This window comes from Molothrus aeneus, chromosome 4 (assembly GCF_037042795.1).
Source record: "Molothrus aeneus isolate 106 chromosome 4, BPBGC_Maene_1.0, whole genome shotgun sequence".
NCBI lineage: Eukaryota > Metazoa > Chordata > Aves > Passeriformes > Icteridae > Molothrus > Molothrus aeneus.
The window spans coordinates 7,228,608-7,246,187 of record NC_089649.1 but is presented as its reverse complement, the minus strand read 5'-3'; the positions used below and the strand labels follow the sequence as shown (position 1 = coordinate 7,246,187).

At 41.8% G+C, this 17,580-nt stretch overlaps 3 protein-coding genes across 4 annotated transcripts in view; 1 reads left to right on the top strand and 2 right to left on the bottom strand.

Moving 5' to 3' along the window:
* The first annotated feature begins 7 nt into the window (after window positions 1-7).
* LOC136555839 (interleukin-15-like) lies at window positions 8-2,438 on the top strand. Its single transcript, XM_066548870.1, has 4 exons — window positions 8-119; window positions 218-285; window positions 1,674-1,793; window positions 2,319-2,438. Exons 1-4 carry the CDS (start codon window positions 8-10, stop codon window positions 2,436-2,438), a joined length of 420 nt encoding a protein of 139 aa, XP_066404967.1.
* Window positions 2,439-7,470: 5,032 nt separating this feature from the next.
* Window positions 7,471-14,292, bottom strand: ADAD1 (adenosine deaminase domain containing 1). The gene is made up of 11 exons (XM_066548933.1): window positions 13,867-14,292; window positions 12,831-13,004; window positions 12,248-12,415; window positions 11,655-11,717; window positions 11,049-11,171; window positions 10,812-10,935; window positions 10,448-10,618; window positions 9,419-9,645; window positions 8,690-8,927; window positions 8,169-8,301; window positions 7,471-7,992 (listed from the first exon to the last, which is right to left on the bottom strand). The coding sequence occupies exons 1-11, from the start codon at window positions 14,051-14,053 to the stop codon at window positions 7,879-7,881; spliced, it is 1,722 nt and encodes a 573-aa protein (XP_066405030.1). The 5' UTR covers window positions 14,054-14,292; the 3' UTR covers window positions 7,471-7,878.
* A 763-nt stretch (window positions 14,293-15,055) lies between these two features.
* BLTP1 (bridge-like lipid transfer protein family member 1) overlaps window positions 15,056-17,580 on the bottom strand; it is an 87,742-nt gene continuing 85,217 nt past the window's right edge. For both annotated transcript variants that reach the window (XM_066547908.1, XM_066547907.1), the window contains 4 exons: window positions 17,279-17,473; window positions 16,719-16,853; window positions 16,097-16,262; window positions 15,056-15,759 (listed from right to left, as the gene is read on the bottom strand). In XM_066547908.1, the coding sequence (XP_066404005.1) occupies window positions 15,543-15,759; window positions 16,097-16,262; window positions 16,719-16,853; window positions 17,279-17,473 (713 nt within the window). In that variant the 3' untranslated portion in view covers window positions 15,056-15,542. The remainder of the gene's footprint in view (window positions 15,760-16,096; window positions 16,263-16,718; window positions 16,854-17,278; window positions 17,474-17,580) is intronic.

The following is a 17,580-nucleotide window of genomic DNA, read 5'->3' as shown; positions in this document are numbered from 1 at the left end:
TGACACCATGTGCAAAGTCCTCATCTTTGGCTGTGTGGCAGCAGTAATTCTCATGAGTGCAGCTTATGGAGCACCTCTTAATACGATTCAAAAAGCAGCACGTCTTGAAGCTTCAATAAGTGATTTAGGACTCCTGAAAGACATCGACAATGTAAGTGGTGACTTTCTGTTATATGAAGGTTCATTTGTATTTGTTTTTTCTATGTAATTTTTTCAGAAAAATTAACTTTCCCCCCTCCTTCTCTACAGAATTTTCTTGACTTTTACACACCAAATGACAGACAGGTGAGTTTGAATTTTCTGTGTGGTTTTATTTCAATTTAGGGAGTGCAATTTCTTAAAGGAACTTCTGATTTTGCTTTTTATTCTCAAGCATTAAAAGGCTGACATGCAATGCTATCTCACTGCCTCTGTGCAATAAGGAAAACAAAATTAATACTTGATTCATCCTGCTCAAAACATACTTGAATTCATAGCAAAAAAGTGGTTCATAAAAATTAAAGATGGTTTAAGATTTGCAGGAGGCAATACTGTTAGCTCTAACACAGGAACAATTCTGACAATGCAACCAGACTTAGAAATAGATTAAAGCAATATCCACATGAAATCACCCACATTTTATCTAAACTAGAGGCAGAGCCACTGGTTGGTTCTGTTTAAGATGTCCTAAGTTTTCTGCATCCCATCAATGATGAAACTCAGGTATGCTCTACTTAATTCTCTTCATGAATACAACTTAAGCAAGCCCTTCTGGACACATAACCTGTACATCATGTTGTAGAGCACTGAGTTAATACCTGAGGCTTGTTCACACAAGAATACCATCATTGGGGTCACCTCTCTCTGAAACTCAGCTCATCAGCGTGCAGAGAGTATTCCAAACACAGCTGTACTGCAGACAGGCTGCTGATTTGTACTAGCTTTCATTCAGCATGCAAGCAGCTCCATAAACAAGAGCATTAATTATTTAGCACTGGCAAGTAGTTAAAAGCTTTACACAAGTTACCTGTTAGCTGCTTTGAACCTCTGGTAAGTTTCTAATTCAGAAGACTTCTCACTTAAAAACACTTTTGTTTCAGTATAGATTTAAAGTCAGATTCTGCAACCACTTCCTTATCTGTGTCCCTTTTCTCATCTGCTGGCAGCATTAAGACCTGGCTATCTCAGAGCTCCAAGTCTTAAATGCAAATGTTTGGGGCTGATCAGTAAGGTATTGTCAGTGAGTGCCTGAAATAGCTTGCAAAAGTGGTGCATAAAGTTATTTACGCTGTTCAAAAGCCAGCTGTGATGCAGACATTAGATAGAGCAACCAAAATGCAGCGATTCAAGATGTCTCTAGGAGAGGCCACCTGTTTGCTAACCCGTGATTTTCAGATAGCAACCAGGAGTAAGGCTCACTTCAGGAGGAAATATTGCAGCTTTGTGTCCCCAAGAGATACTGCAACACTTCAAGTGTCTTGTAAAAGTTACTCACTTGTCGAAAGCTACAGAATTAAGGCATCATATAACATCTCCCAGTATAACTTTGAGGGCAACAAATGAAGTGTAATACAGTGCAGAAAACAAACAGCTCAGTTCCTGAGATGAGGGTAAAAAACCCAGGGAACTGAGATTCTGAAAACTGGAACAAGGAAAACAAGTCATAAATATAACAATTTCACTGACTCTTCTAGGAGTGCAACTACACAACTCTAGCATGCTTCCTGAAAGAACTGGAGGTCTTGAAACAAGATTTGGAAGAGGACAAACAGCGCCCTGTAATAAACATCCAGAAGAATCTTGAGGATTTTATGGTAGGCCAGAATCAGCATGTTCATGCATCAAGATCTGTGTTATCAACCCATGAAATACAGGGGGTTTTTTTACAAAAATATGCTAAGATTAACTATGTGAAAGTATCTATTTGCATGGTAATCTAATACAGTAAAATACATTTGAGCCCTACGTGTCATACAAGACAACATTTAACTAGAGATGGCATTTTCTTTGATGAATCATGCCAAGCATCTTATGTTGACAAAAGCTTGTTTTTAGGAGCATAGCAAATATTTACATAGCAATGGCTTTGAAAACTGTGCCAGTTTTCAAAAAAGTTTATGACTGGAGGGCCCAAGGATGAATGTAGTACACCCTGACATACTACTAGACTAAAATCCACGGCCTAGACATCCTTGTAGCATTTTATGAGTACTCCTCAGGCTAGAAATATTAAGGGTTGTTTTTTGTTAAAGGAAAATCCTTATAAAAGTTGATGTATCATTGTTAAAACCAGCTAGCAAGGAAGTTATCACCAATCAATAAAATTCTCTGTATTGCAGGACCCTAATTTCTCAAACCCGACATGCAAGAAGTGTGAAGCCAATGAGAAGAAAAAGTTTCCTGAATTTCACCAAGAAATGACCAGATTCCTGCAATCTATGCAGAAAGAAATCGCATAACCATTTTTATTTTTACTGCTACATTATTTATTGAAATATTTAATTCTAAATAATTTATATATTTTGCCATGTGGCATACTACTAGCTTCTTGTCCATTTTGGGACCACTAAATGTTGTTAATGTGGGTGGTAAGACAGTCTGTTCTAAGATCACACTTGATCCTTTACGTAAGCCCTAGGGGCTCGATGTTCTTTGGAAAACTCATTAATTGTCAGTTCGTCAACAACCTGAGACAACTATTTATTGAAAAAGCTATTAAAAGTGGATTATATTTAATAAATATCATGGACATATAAAAATCATGTCTAGAGTCTTCTTTGTTATGATACTGTCCTTTTAAAGGGTCACTTAATATTCTTATTTTTTAAAAAACACGCAAAAAACCCCAACGAAGCATTCAGCAGCATGCAAGTGTGCAGGTACCACGGTATTTGTCACAGGATATAGAATACTAAATTGCTTCCCCTCAAAAAAGAAAGCTTCATTTTTTCCTAAGCTGTACTACTTAGCTACACAAGCTTCCTGCGGGACACATTTTTCTCATTGGTGTAAGCAAATAGGTAGTTCTCAAAATTCTTCAGAGACAGGGAAGCATTATGGAAACAGTAAGACACTTGAAGTAACAACTGTGCAGGTAACTGAGGTCCCAGAACAACAAAACTGACATAAAATTGAAGAGTAATGAATAAATCCATGTGAACACACTGCATCGTCAGAAATCTTTCTGTGGAACCTCAGGAATGTCCTTACTTCCAACACAGATGGACGCAGTTCTGTGACAATGAAACAATCTAAGAGCATTTTTTACTACACAAAAGCCCCAAGTCAATAGTAACAAGGCAGGCTATAATTGATGAAAGTGAGCCTACTACAGCAGCTATCATCTATCAGTGTTTAGACTTTGATGTGCTTTCCTGGTGGGTGCGGTATGGAGTACTTCATCTTAGACTTAAAACCAGACTAACAATGGAAAAAACAGCAGTTTCCTTGCATGCTGCAAAGAGAAAATGGGCGTTAATGACAGCTTTCTGCCCAAACTGGGAAAATACTCACAGCACTGCCGTCTGTTTCTCTACTCATCTTCTCTTCCCACGGTGAAGGAGTGCTCTGTCCCCACCCACAAGGACTCAGGAAAGTAAATACTGTCAGTCACCTCAGCCACAAACAGATAAGCCCCACCCTTCTCCTCAAATCAGGTGACAGTAACAACAAAAATACTTGAATAAAGGACACAGATGAGAAAACAGGCAAGAAACTTCTGCATAAGAATTCCTTCTACCTTGGTAATCTTTGTAGAAAAATCCTTCTCTTTACACAGATTCCTTCTTACTCCAAAAACTCTTAAATGCAGCATGTAAAAAGAAACAGCATCACTCACAATACATGGCTTTGCAAACAAACCTCTTCCAGTATCAGCTCAGACATTTCTCTGTGGGCAGTGTTGTGGTGCTGCAGCTCTAGCTCTCAGCAACCAGAGAGGGCGAAGAAGCAGTTTTCATTAAAAACAATTCACTTAATAAATAAGACTTTATTATTTCCTTAAGCCCAAGAGCCCTCAGCCTTGGCAGCTGGGTAAAATCTACCCTGGAATCAGTCTGTGCAGCTGGACACCCCACATGGAATAACCAAGCTATTTCCTAAATCTCTGAACAGTAAGCATTAGGTAAGGCAAGAACAGCCAAATAGTTCAGAAAGCAGCAAAGGATGGTAAAGAGATACCCATGCATTCGTAAGGAAAGGCAGAAGCTGGAGCTCACAATTTCACAAACACAAGCAGTGTGAAACTACGTGCACTTTTTGTGGCATTTGGTGTGCACAAACTGCTTTGGAGTTGGGCTATCCTAAGATAGCTGCAGGTTTACAGACATGGAAGGAGCAGGCTTTGCCTGTCCTGGCTCCAGTTTTGGGGATGACATCACACTTGCACAGTAGCCATGCTCTGCTGTGGATTTTCAAACCACATTCAGGCTGCCTTGCTCCCCACACAGCACTTACAGCAAGCAGTTCAAGATGGTTTTCCAAAGAAATATTCATATAAAGACTGCTGACACAAAGAACCAGTTGAGGTGCGAGGAAGGTGTTTGCACTACACGTGGTTATGTTGTCAAATCTACATCTAATTATAGAATGGTCCACATTCTTAAACAGCATCTGCAGGACCAGCTTCTGTATTTGCCCAAGCTTTAAAAGCTGTCTTTAGAGAACAAAGATGTCGTTAAAAGCATCTGAAAACGCAAGGTGAACTTTACTAGACATACCTTCCCCTGTTATGCTGTAAGAAAACCAAAGAATCCCTACAGTTACCAGAATTGATTTCCTGAGCTGCCTTCTGCTTGATTGCGCAGCTCTAGTACCAAATGAAGATGTTTGACACGTGCCACGAAATGTACGTGACACGGTAGGGGTGTGACATGCATGTCAATGTATGAAGTCTGAGACATGGTGTGACGTGGTATGATGCATGGATTAGCCCTGCCTCAAACAGAGGCAAAACCAGCTGTGGGATTGGATTTGCCCCAAAACCCAGGGGCACGTGGCATGTAATGCAGAGAGAAGGGGAAACACAATTTGTACCTGAAGGGGATTTGATTGCTAGGTGAGAACAGTCTGTAATGTCGAACTGTGTAATACTGTATGCATTGTGTGTACATCTAGGATAGACAGACCCCACAGTGATGGACCAAACTAACTCAGCCAACACCTAAGAAGAGGGAGAGCCATTGGCTATGGAAATGAGACCTGTGTTCCTACGTAAGAAGGATGAATAATGTTCTGGCTCTATCCAGAATAGGATTAAGTCTCTGCAGCATCCAGGAGTGGGCACAGCCAAAACACAAAGGTCATTGTGTACCACCTCACATCATTACCAGGAACGGAGGAAAGGGATCCTTCTTCCAGAGCAGCTTTCCTTCTGGTTCAGAAAATGGTGGAGGGAGCTGTCCACGATTGATGGTTACTGGGTTTTTCTGCCCCATGTGAACCACTGCTGTTTCCAGTAAATTGTTCTTATCTCAACTCCACGGCCTTTGCCTTTCTGCCCCCAATTCTCTACTCCACCCTACTGCAGAAGGGAGGTGAAAGGAGAAGCATGGAAGTAGAGAGAGCAGGATGTGGTTTGGAGTCTCAGTGGTGGCACAGAATCAGGAAGTACCATTCCTAAAGGTCACTGTGTGTCACTCCAGCTATGCAGGCAGAGCTCCATGAATTGGAAAGCACGCCCCCACACACGACCCGCTCCATATCCACGTGTACATCCATTCTTCCCCCTGGAGCTCAGTTCTTCCCAAGCAGAGAGGGGAGAGGCTGAGCCCTGCCACAGGCTGCTGCTGGTACTCACCTGCCTCTGTCTGCTCTGTGCCCCATCTGTGTGATGCACACCTGCTCTGTGTGCATGGACCTGTTGGGAATTCAGCTTCAGCCTCAGCACTGGAACTGCAGCACCCTTGCTTCTCTCAGGCTTGCAGAACCATACATGTTGGAATTACTGAAGTAGCCAAGGAAAAATGTGGACACAACGTCTCCATGCTTCCATTTACTAGCTTAGTGCATGCTGCACATGCTGCTACTTGAAGAACAATCCAGGTAAAAGAACTGGACCTACACTGGTGCCATCAAGTTATTGCTCAAGGACACAGTGATCATGTCCAGCCAAACACATCCTTTTCACTAACAAACACCTCTCTTCCTAAGGCAGCACCTAAGTTCCATGGAAATTTCAGTTTGCTGTTCAATTAACAAAATTAATTGAACGCAGAAAAAAGCTCAATACTTGTACATATTTAAGGCTTCTGAATCAACTACATGAAACACCTTGGGGCCAATACCTTGAAGACCAAGGCCATACAAAAAGCAATCCAGGAGTGTATAGAATGCAAACACATGTGTGGTATGCTGTGTGTGTGTCAGATTTGACATGTATATCACTTCCCAGCATCTATATGTATGAAGGTACAGCTAATGCATTGTCAAGGACATTTATTGAACTTTCAACACCCCTACAAAAAAGCAACACTGCGCTCTAGCTTGGAATATGACAGCCATTCCCAAGCATTCTTAGAAAATAGTACATGGAACAAGCAGTCTGTGGAACATGTGCCACAGTGAACCAAAAACCACCACACAACCCCCAAAGTTAAGGCACAGTAACAGAAAACAAGAGAGCACATTAGCCAAAAAAAGGTCAAGGACCAAGAAGTAACGGGTCAGCAAGTTTCAACAACTTATGAATGAGCAAAAGATCATCCCAAGAGAAGACTCCACATATTAGCTGGAAGAACAGACTAAGGAAAAAACAAACACCAGGAGGAGGAACTTCTTTGAGAATCCTCTAACACTAAGAAGGTGAAACGTGACTACAGCCCTATGTTCATTATTCCTGATGTATGAGAACACTGTGTAACCCTCCCCTCACACGATTTACAGGAATCACAAACATAATCCAGGTGTACTGCCTAGCTTGAACACAGCACCGTTCACAACACCACGCCAACTCCAAACATGGCACTTAACAACACCTTCCCAATGCTACCATGTTCTCACCAGGACTTGAAAGGAAGTAAATTCCCTTTTGACAGGCACTATTTTCCAGGTTGTATGCAAGATGATTTCACTAGGACTTGTCACTGCAGTGATGAAGTCATCTTCAGTGCAGGAGTCCAACTCATCCATAAGCATTAACACTGATGGGGTTTGAGGCAAACCACAAAAGCTGAAAAAACCTTGTTTCTGGAGACTTCTGTACTACATTGCATTACAGCTTTGACACCTGCATAATGCTTTAAACTCACTACCAGGATCAGTAATTGTCACAGAACAGTTAAGTAACAGCCTTAATTCCAGGTTTCACATTTGGAAGTACAAAAATTATTATTTAACTCTTCTAGCACAAACAACATAAACTGTAAGCCAGTTGGCAGACTGACACTAAACAAAACTCACAGCAAAGGATGAATGCCTATAGATAAGCACAGATTGTCCATTTCTTTTTTTTTTCCTGGAAGACTCTCATGTTAGTATACCTTGCTTCTAAAGAAATCCAGCTTTTACTGTTTTTTTTTTCTCAAGTTATGAGAAAGGGAGGAAAAAGAAGAACTCAATATACAGAAATCCTGAAACTATCAGGAAAAAACCATGTTAATTCCACAGGGTGGGGATTTGTAGGAGTCAGGGTCAGTGAGAGGAAATGAGGTGGCACTGGGGGGCAAAGCAGAACAAAGATTTACAAAGCTGTTGGATACTCCCACCTATGAGAAAACATCAATTTTGGAAAAGACTGAACTACTACAGGTAGTTGAATAACTGCATTTAAACTGACAAGAAGCAGTTCTGGAATTGTTTTCTTCCTGTAACTACCAACTTAAAAGTTTAACATTTTACTACTCAGAACTCTATTTACTGAAATAGATCATCCAAACCGACTTGACATTTAATCCACCTCCATCAATCACTGAACTGTTCAATATGCGGAGACTTCACAATCCACGATCCGTAACTGTGCTGCTCTAGATAGCTCTGCAGCAAGCTTTTAGCTTCTTGGTACAACTGAGACTTAATCTAAAAAAAAGAAAAAAGAAACACCTTGTAAAATCTCAAGAATTACAGTTAGAGAGAGGTCGGTAGAAAAACCTCAAGAATTACTCAGAGGGATCTGACTTCTCTACCACCAACATGTAATAATAAGCACAAGCACAAACACTGCAAGAATGATCCCTCTCCCTGTGTCAGCTCACCTTTGCCTCATGGTACGTTGGAAACTGGAGCAGGTCAGCCCGTCCTGCTTCCCTGGCGAGCATCCTGAAGCGGCTGAACATGGCGGCCTTGCACAGGCGGCTGGCCAGGCAGGTGCCGCTGCGGAACGGGGAGCTGCGGGCAGAGCGGGGAAACGGGCATGGAACTCGGGAACAAACTCACTGCAGGGACATGCTCTGAGCCTTACAGGGCTCTCCCCTTCCCTCCTAACACTTGGTGAATGCCATCATGCTGGAATCCAGCTCGACTGGAATCCCAATTAGTTTTATGCATTGTGAAAGATAAAACATTTTCACTACTACGGGCAGTCTCCACTGAGAGAACTGTTTTGTTTGGTGTCTTGGTATCTCACTGTGAGCTTACAAAATCTCTAAAACTTCACCTAGTCACAGGATGCTTTCAGCTAACATGGGAGAGAATTTCTCTCATAGCTTAAAAACCGAATACTCCAATAAGCCAGCACAAACCCATTATACCCAACAAAATGAAGATAAATGCTGACCTTTCAGTGGTTTTCCCACTTAATCCATCCACAACCTCCAGGGATGCATCTGCCAATGTCCAATTCAAACTAAGCGACCACTGGTTCAAATCTGTTTGGATTGGCAGTGCAGCTTTCACCAGGTAAATATGAGATCTGTTGACCAGGTAATGCACGGGAAGCTTGGAAATAAGTTCATCATCAAGACGCTGCTTTATGGTTATGTCCAGTCCTTTTGTATCCTTACAACTTCCATTTCCTAGTAAACAGGATAAGATCAGCCACATGCAAGTTGATTAAATTAAATCGTTAAAAATGCAGAAATTTCTGCATTCTTAACCCATTATAGTCATTTTTTCACATAAAATTTGTGTTTGTAAAGATCAGTTCCAATATTCAATTCACAGAACAAAAATGATTTCCCACTTTCTTCTCCAGAGGCACCATTATTTTCCCTGGATGTTTTCTTTTTTGAACCACTGTTTTTCACCAACTATTTACGTTCCCTGCTAAAACTGAATTTCAACCTTTCACACTACAAAATATGTTCAAGAGTTTGCCCACATTACCTCACATCCACCAGCATTTCTGACTGCCTACTGAATAAATACACTTTGGTTCACTGCATCTCAAGGAACACTTCTGTAATTCTTCCAAGTATTTTTGGTTTAGTTCATGCTTTATAAAGCACAATCAAATCGGAATACAGAAACACACAAAGCCCCCAGCTGGAACTGGCACTGAACATACCCACGAGAATGTTGCTGATGTACACGGGTTCGATGAAGTGGCTCAGCAAGGCTCCCTGAAGACCAACCACCTCCCACTTGGTCAGTTTGTCCCCAGCTGACATGCTGCTCACTCTGACAGTCTTGGGGGGACAGCAAACGGCCAGGTAAATCCTGCCTTCCAGGGCAACGTGCAGACTCAGCTCTTCGCTGGCTTCGTAAGCAGAGATTGACTGGGGCCCGAGATGCCTAGGGCAGGACAGGAGAATGGATCTCAGTGAGAAAGCACTCTGATCAGAGATTGCACTAAGTGGTATCTAAGGCTGTTTCTGAGAAAAAAAAAAAATCTGTAGATCTAGGCCTTGCGTTATCTTCAATGTCTGTAATTCTTAGAAACACCAGACTGAGCTGCTCAAGTGCCTAGAATACTGAAATCGGTATTTAAATAGGAAATAGCCACTCAGTCTAATCTTAGCCGCCAGTCTAATTTGAATGCACCAATTTAAAAAAAAACAGCTGCAAACAAGCTGTCACTTTTCATCTACCCACACTGCAACAGAAGTTACTTGCAAAAAAAACAGCTGTAAGGTTCTTACAATCTCCTTTAAAATGTAACTCACACTGTGATTCAAAAGATTTAAGTAAGTAGATACAACACCTAAGGGAGACAAACTAGTGGTGGTTCTAAAGCAAAACATTTTTTTCCCTTAGTTACAAAGAGGTAAGACATCAAAGCAGAGCCTTTGGTTTCAATTCAAGGCTTTTTGTACCAATCTTGTAGTGCATACAATGGCATTAGGTCATTACATCCACTTGCTCAATGGTTAAATTAATGATTTAATAGTAATTTAATACTATTTTGGGAAAGGGGTTAACAGCTCACTGTAATAAATAAAACCAAGAAACTTATATAACCCACAAAGGAATTTTCTGTATCATCATATTGAGCTGTATTGCATATATATCACAACTACCCTGTGCATTAACATTCCCAAAACAAAATAAAAATTCATCTTCCACTATATATATCAGGAAATGCCACGGTACTTACACCTCTGATTTTAACTGAGCAGTTCCTTTTGGAAGCTGGTTCATGTAGAGAGACAGAGTTATGTTTTGCTTTAAGGTAAGCAGCTTCGAGCCTGGTGCTGTGCAAAATATGGATCTCTCTGCCTTGGCTGGATTTTTGTTATAGAACAGCAAAAGATGTCTGTACAAGTATCTAAAAGAAAATAATTATGTATTTTACATTAGGTACTTTATATTTAATAAATTATTTTATTACATATTTTTATATCATCTAGATAGACGTTTACATTATTATTTATTATTTGTTTATGTAAGTATAGCATTCAAGTGCAGCAGTGAACCTGACCCAAAGTGGCAGCAAGGGAAGGATCTGCAGACATTCCCACCTGAGCAGGGAACGCCTGGCAGTGATAATGGCATGGCTGTCGTGCAAGAGCCTCCCACAGGACTCCGAGCGCCGGCTGTAGTTGCATTCTCCTGTCCCCAGGGCCACCACCTCATGCTGCCCACCTAAAACCAGAGATGGTGGGGGGCTCACCTGGGCTGGCTGCCCACCAAGCTCTCACAGCTCGGTGGGAGCAGGCTGCCCACTCCCCAAAGCTCGCAATCAAACCCAGACTTGCCCTTCTCAATGATGAAGGCAGCCAGGGAACTGCCACAGCTTTGGTACTCGGGGTGTTGGGTAGTCAGGCGGTTAAACACTTCCTCAAGCATTTGTGACAGCTTTTGATAGATATGTTCTCCTCCTAAATGGAACAACAGAAGCCATCAAAACAGACTTAGAGGTACCAGAACAAGCATACATGAGCAACTTGCCAAATTATAACCCCAAACACACAGTATAAGCACAACCACGTGTACTTTCGGGATTCTGAAGATCCTGAGGATTAAAAAAAGCTCAAGAACACCCAAATACTTGATGCTTTTATCATCCATTACAGTAACAACAGTTATAGCCCAAGTTTGATCACCTTCTGCACACTAGCTCAAGTAAGGACAGAGAATATTGTTTCTATTTCTATCACCTGGACTAGTGATATAAATTCAAGCAATTTACTGAAGGTGTGTCCTTTTGTAGAACTGACCTAGTAATACTACTTCTTACAACCTTCAGAAATGTTTAAAACAATACTAACAACACAGAGAGCACTAACTGTATCAAAAGATGAAAAAATTTCAAAAAGAAACAATTTGCTGAGCAACAGAGGAAAAGCAAGAGCACTCCTTACCAGTCCTTGAAACACAAGCCGAGTTTCCTGGAGGTCGGGGCTCAGCAGGAACACAGGCAAAAGCTAAGAATGCAAAAACATTTTGAAGTGGGATGGACATGCCTGATTTCTAAACATGAATCTCACATTATCTGCAGCAAGTCAAACTTGCTAAGTCTCTACGAACTTTCTCTTCTTATTTTGAAGTCCCTGTAAGCTTAGAATGATTCAGACAGCAAAAGTCAAAAGAAGATAAAATAGTATGGCAAGTGAACTCTGTTGAAAGCAGTATCTCAGTGGGGAAGCCTTTTAATCATAAAAATTCAAACCCACTTGAGAATGTACTTCTTGTTGCTGAACCTAGTGAGTAGCAAATCAAGTGCAACAGCAATGAATTAATTCCTTCAGCATTCCTGGCATCAGCTGATGCAACTCTTTAATACACAAGTGACAAAAATAAAAACCAGTTTCAGAACCAAACTACAGATATGCCCCAAGGATTCAAAACACCTGACAGAGGCCAATACTGCAGCATTTAATAAAATGATGTTTTGCATAGGACACTGTTAAGCCAAGCATTTCAAAGTCTAATTACGCCTTGCTACAATATTTACCTGCATCTTCAAAAGACTTTGCTCCTGTATTCTCCAAGTTAAGGAGCTCAGCAAGAGCCAGTTTAGCTGCATTTAATTTAGATTCCTTCTTGTTCTTTCCCAGCCCAGTCTTGTAGCAAACACCATTTATCACAGCACAGAAGGCAAAGTAAGGCCTTATGACATCACCTTAAAAGGAGAAGAAAAAAGTAAAGGCAACCAGTGAAATTATTTTAAAGGCACTTCATCCACAGCTTTATGTCATTATATTAATTCCTAGAACAAATACAAGACAAAAAGACAATTTTGGAAAATAAAACCCTCATCCCTAACCTCCCCAAAAATTCAGGCAGCTTTCGCTTCATGCACTCTTCACAAAGTTCAGTTCACACTCATAATTAAAGCCAATTAACCTGATCGATTTCTGTAGCACCTCATAATGAGAAGCAGCTGTGGAGGCAAGGACAGGGCAGCCAAAACCCAACACATGTGGGGGTAGTGCAGTCAACAGCAACAAGGTTCAGCTGTATCAGCACCACCCAATCAACTCAGATACTCTCAAGGATAAGCCAACACCGCTTTATTTGGCAGCAGAAGTGTTTACCTGCCACGCTCGTTTCTTTCAATTCAAGCTGCAGGTGGTGTGTTTTGGCAAACAGATGCAAGGCAGACACCGAGTTTATTACTCCCTGTTTGTATCTTTCAATCAAATCCAGGTCCCTCTGTGAGGGAAAGGCTGAAAATGTGGTGGTGCCGGCTCCTTCAGAAAGAAAATGTCCTTAAACAAAATTAAGGAGAGAACTGAACACACTGTCTGAAAACCTGCTTACAATAAATGCTTTTCAGATGCTTCTTATAAAAGCAAACCAAAATCTACTGTAGAGCATTACTGCTTTGTACTGAGCCCTACATTAGCAACAAGAGCAATTCCAAAGCAGTGTGTGCATTCTCTTTCACAAGCATCAAACCTTTTACTGCAGTAAATCCCATAATCTCCGAATACAGGCAGATATGTACTACAACAAAACACAACATATATCCCCCTCCCCTCTCTTGTAAACCAACAATCAAATCAAAATTGCTGATGGCAGATACCAAACAGTGGAGCCTGTATTTTTTCCACACAAAGCTGGGCAGCAGCAGGACTCCTTGTTCTAAGACACCATACAAGTTTCAGCAACCACGGGATGGATGCAACCATCAGCTTCAGGTGTGCGATAAACCCAAGCACAACCACTTCCCACCCAACAAGAAATCCTCACTTTTAAGAGGCTCAACAGTGCCTTTACCGCAACACAACTACTCAAAGTAATACAAAATACATCCTGGGACATCCCAAACTGCAGTTAAACCCTTTCACAATATTATTTACAAAAATTCATGCAGAACATATTCTACATTTTATCACTCTACAGAACTTCGTAACTTGAACTTTTTAAGTAGGTAATGCTGAAGACTAGACATGCCATCCCACAACAAATGGCTAAAAAACTTCCAGCACAAAAAGGCTTTAGAAAAGGAGGGACAAGTTTAAGGAGATGCCAAAGAAGTTATGTATGAAAATACAGCAATAAAGAAAAAGCAAAGTTACTTTCAATAGCATTAACAGCCAATCCCGGTGTATAAACTGCAAACTATACCTGGATTTTTCATCACCCTTGGTTCACTGCACATCATACAAGGTGGAGGATTCAGCCTTGCAGTCACAGGCTCGGAGAGATCCTTCGAAATTGGCTGTCTGAGAACCTCGGGGGGCAAAATCTTCTCAGGTGCAAGGCCGAAGGCGAACAATGCCGCACCCTCAAAGCAGCCATTGCTGCTCGCCATTTCCGACCGACCTAAGGAAATTTTACTAATGCTGCCAGTAGCAAAAACACCCTGCAAAAAAACCAGCAGTTCTCCTGCTAAAGCTATTTCACAGGAACACCAAGAACAACTTGCCCAGGGCTGGGGTAGAGCCCAGACCCGGAGTCCTTCCCCACACGGCGGCCACTTCTCCTTTTGTTATACCACCTTCCCTCACGCCTAACGCGGCCCTGCCCCTCGAAGGGCACACCTCAAAACAACTCTCCTGACGGAGTGAGGCGAACTAAAGCAGCAGAGCTGACCCCTCTCTCAAGCTTCCAGGCCAAGCTAGCGCTGTAGTTGAAGGGTTTGGTACCTGCACCTGCTGCCCTGGTCCTGCTGTGGAGGGTTCCTCAGCGCTCACCTCCCGCGGGCAGGCGGAGCGCCCCTCAGGGCACACGAAGCTGGAGGAGCCGGGGACGTGCCGGCCGCCCTGAGGCGATGGCCTCCGAGAGCCGAGCAGCTGCCCTGAGGCGATGGCCGCCGAAAGCAGGGCAGCTCCTCCACCTCAGCCCGCCGGGCGCTCAGAGCCGGGGGCAGCCCCTCACGGCCCTTCCCGCTCTTTGTGAGGGCGCGGCCGAGGCGCGAGGCCGCAGCTGCGGCTGAGGGAGGAGCTGAGGGAGCGGCTGAGGGAGGAGCTCAGGGAGGGAGGGCGCTGCTAAGCTTTGCGCCCCTGTGCTGCCGATTCGGCTTCGAATGCGCTTCCCAGCCGCCTCCTTCACCTTCCCGGGCCCCTCCCGCCGGGCAAAGGCGGCACCGGAAGCCGCCACAGCCGTCAGGGAGCGGGAGCAGCCGCTTGCCCGATCCCAGGGGAAGCGCCGCGTCCGCGCTGCTCGGTCGGGGCGGCGCTTCCCGCCTTCCGGCTGCTTCCCGAGCTCCCGGCTTCTGGGCTTGACCTCACTTCAATCACAGTCCGCAAAGTTACACTTAAAACACACTTCTCGTTGCTCAGCTTCCTTGAGCGATGCAAAAATAAAGGGCCTGTACAGTAGTTAAATTTTATTACAAGTGTAATAAACTTCATGATTTTTAGCACTAAGGTAATCACAGTTTCATAAGTTATATATATATATATAATTTACACCAGTCTACATTGACAAATCAATTACTGGTCACATCAACGAGGGGTTTGTGTTATGGCAAGTAAAATTTTAAGAAAATTCACAGTTAATCTGCAAGTATTGTAAAGATGCAGGATCATATTGCACATCATAAAATGGACGCTGAGGAGCAGATTTACAGTGTTCCAGCTATTCCTTCACAGAATATACATTGGTCATCATCATTATCATGCAATAACTTCAAATACAGAATGGTATCAAGTACCACAGTAAACAGTTACTCACAATGTAAGTTTTAAATAGAGTAGCAAAAAGCTATTAGGTTTCTCTTTAAACCATATTTAAGTTCTTAAAATATAATAAAACACTTTGATAAAATCAAATGGAGTTAGGGTTGTCACATTGTACTTTTAATATTCTTCTTTGTCTTTTCCTTTCTTCTCCTTTTCATCTTGTAGTGCAGTACCAAGTTTCTTTATAAGGACTGACAAAACTTTGTCCAAAGGATCCATAACACCACGCTGCAGCCACTTAGGGATAGTAGTCCTTGCATGGTGAAAGCCCAGCTTTTGGAGGATGTAGTCAACACCAACAGGATCAATTTTTCTCCCAGTCCAGGATATTAATCTAAAAAAGCAATAAATAGACTCAGTCTCAAATATATAAATATAGCAAACAGGCATTTGTATATACAAAAAAAAACCCAATTTTCCCCAGTGTTACTCATGACCAACTTAAATCTAACAGGCATTGTTTCCAACTTGATTTAGACACATAAGCTCAAGATGATCAATGGAACTCCTCTCAAAGGAAGAGGTGAAAAACCTAATTAAAATTGATGAGTTTAAAGTTTACTGTATCCTAATTCAGAAGAGCCTCCAACAATGCCTTTAATCTGCATAAAACCTAACCCAGAAGTTAATGCACAGCCAAAGAGACTGCAGCTACTAAAGCTGCTTGTTACCTGAGCGTGGGTTCCAAATGCCAAGTATTGCACATAAACTCCCTCCAGTCAACTGTAGTGTAGGTAATGCTTTCCTCTGCCTCTTTATCAGTGGAGCTGTCCTCAAGGACACCAACAGAATTCTTCTGCCCTGGACGAGCAGCCAGAATGCGAGGAGGAAAAATTGCTGCAAAGGGGAGAGAAGGAAAACACCAGTCGGCCAGGAGTAGCTCACTTGGATTCTTTGTACACCGTTTCAATAAAACAAAAGCACAAGTCTCAACAAGAAGAGAAGCACGTCATGTTTCCAGATTTTCTGCAGAAGGCCACATGTTGCTTAACAATGAACATGCCAAATTTGAATGCTGCAACTGAACAATTAAAAGGTAGAAAATTAAACTATCCTGAAATCAGAAAAATGCATATCTTGAAAGGACTCCACAGATGAAAGGATTGCAATAACAAGAATAAAGCTTCCTGAAAGTTTTCATCTGCCTATACCATATCTTATGAAAAGAAAGTTCAACACCAGGTCTTTAACTAAAAATAAAAATAGGAGCATGATTATGACTTAGAGTATTTGCTGTCAAATAACCTGACAACTGCAGATGGTCAGACAAGTGTCACTTCATGAACAACTCACCTTTTTCTTTTTCTTTTAGATAAGCAGACACCAAGTCATGCAGAAACATGATCAGTTCAGCATCCATGGTCACACAGATATGGTCTGTAAATTCAGTTACCACACTGCATTCCACCTTTGGTTTAACACTTGTATCTACAGCCAGATAAAAATAGCATCAATACATTTACAAGTGCATACAGTAAATCTATAAGTACATAGAATTTGAACGCAAATCATTTGAAAATAATATTTTTCATTGAACCAGCAACTCTTGAGAGGAAGGACCACAGTCAACATTTTAATAAATATAAGGAAACCAAGCCTATAAAACAGCCAGTGTAGCTGAAATGTTCATATTAATTCCTTAGTTATTTTCTACAACAACCAGTCTCTACACTAGATCTTCACTCTCTCAAAATACTTCCCTCTACATTTTACAACAAAATGTTGTCTTTTCTTGCAGATCTGCAGCAATTCTCCTGTTAAATCCTCTTATCAGCACACTACCTTTGTCTTTAACTCCTAATTTGCAAGAAATATTTTTTCACCACGAAAAAGCAAATGATGTTTTACTGCACCTTGTAATGAAGGCTCTTGGGGCTCTTGAACATGAATAGATTTAAAATCCAGCTGCATCCTTGGCAATGCAAAGATGGTTTCAGTTTCATGGTTGTAACTGGAGCCACCCCTGAAGCCACTTAACAAGCTTGAGCTTTTCACTGTGGTGCTGCTCTCTGGATTGTTGGCATCAACATTCCGTAGCAGGTTCAACTCTACGGGAACAATGGGAGATGTTAAATCATGACAAGGCAAAAAAGTTAAGAAAAGTGACTTGTAAAACTGCTGCTGTAGGATTATTGACAAGATTTTCTTTTATTCT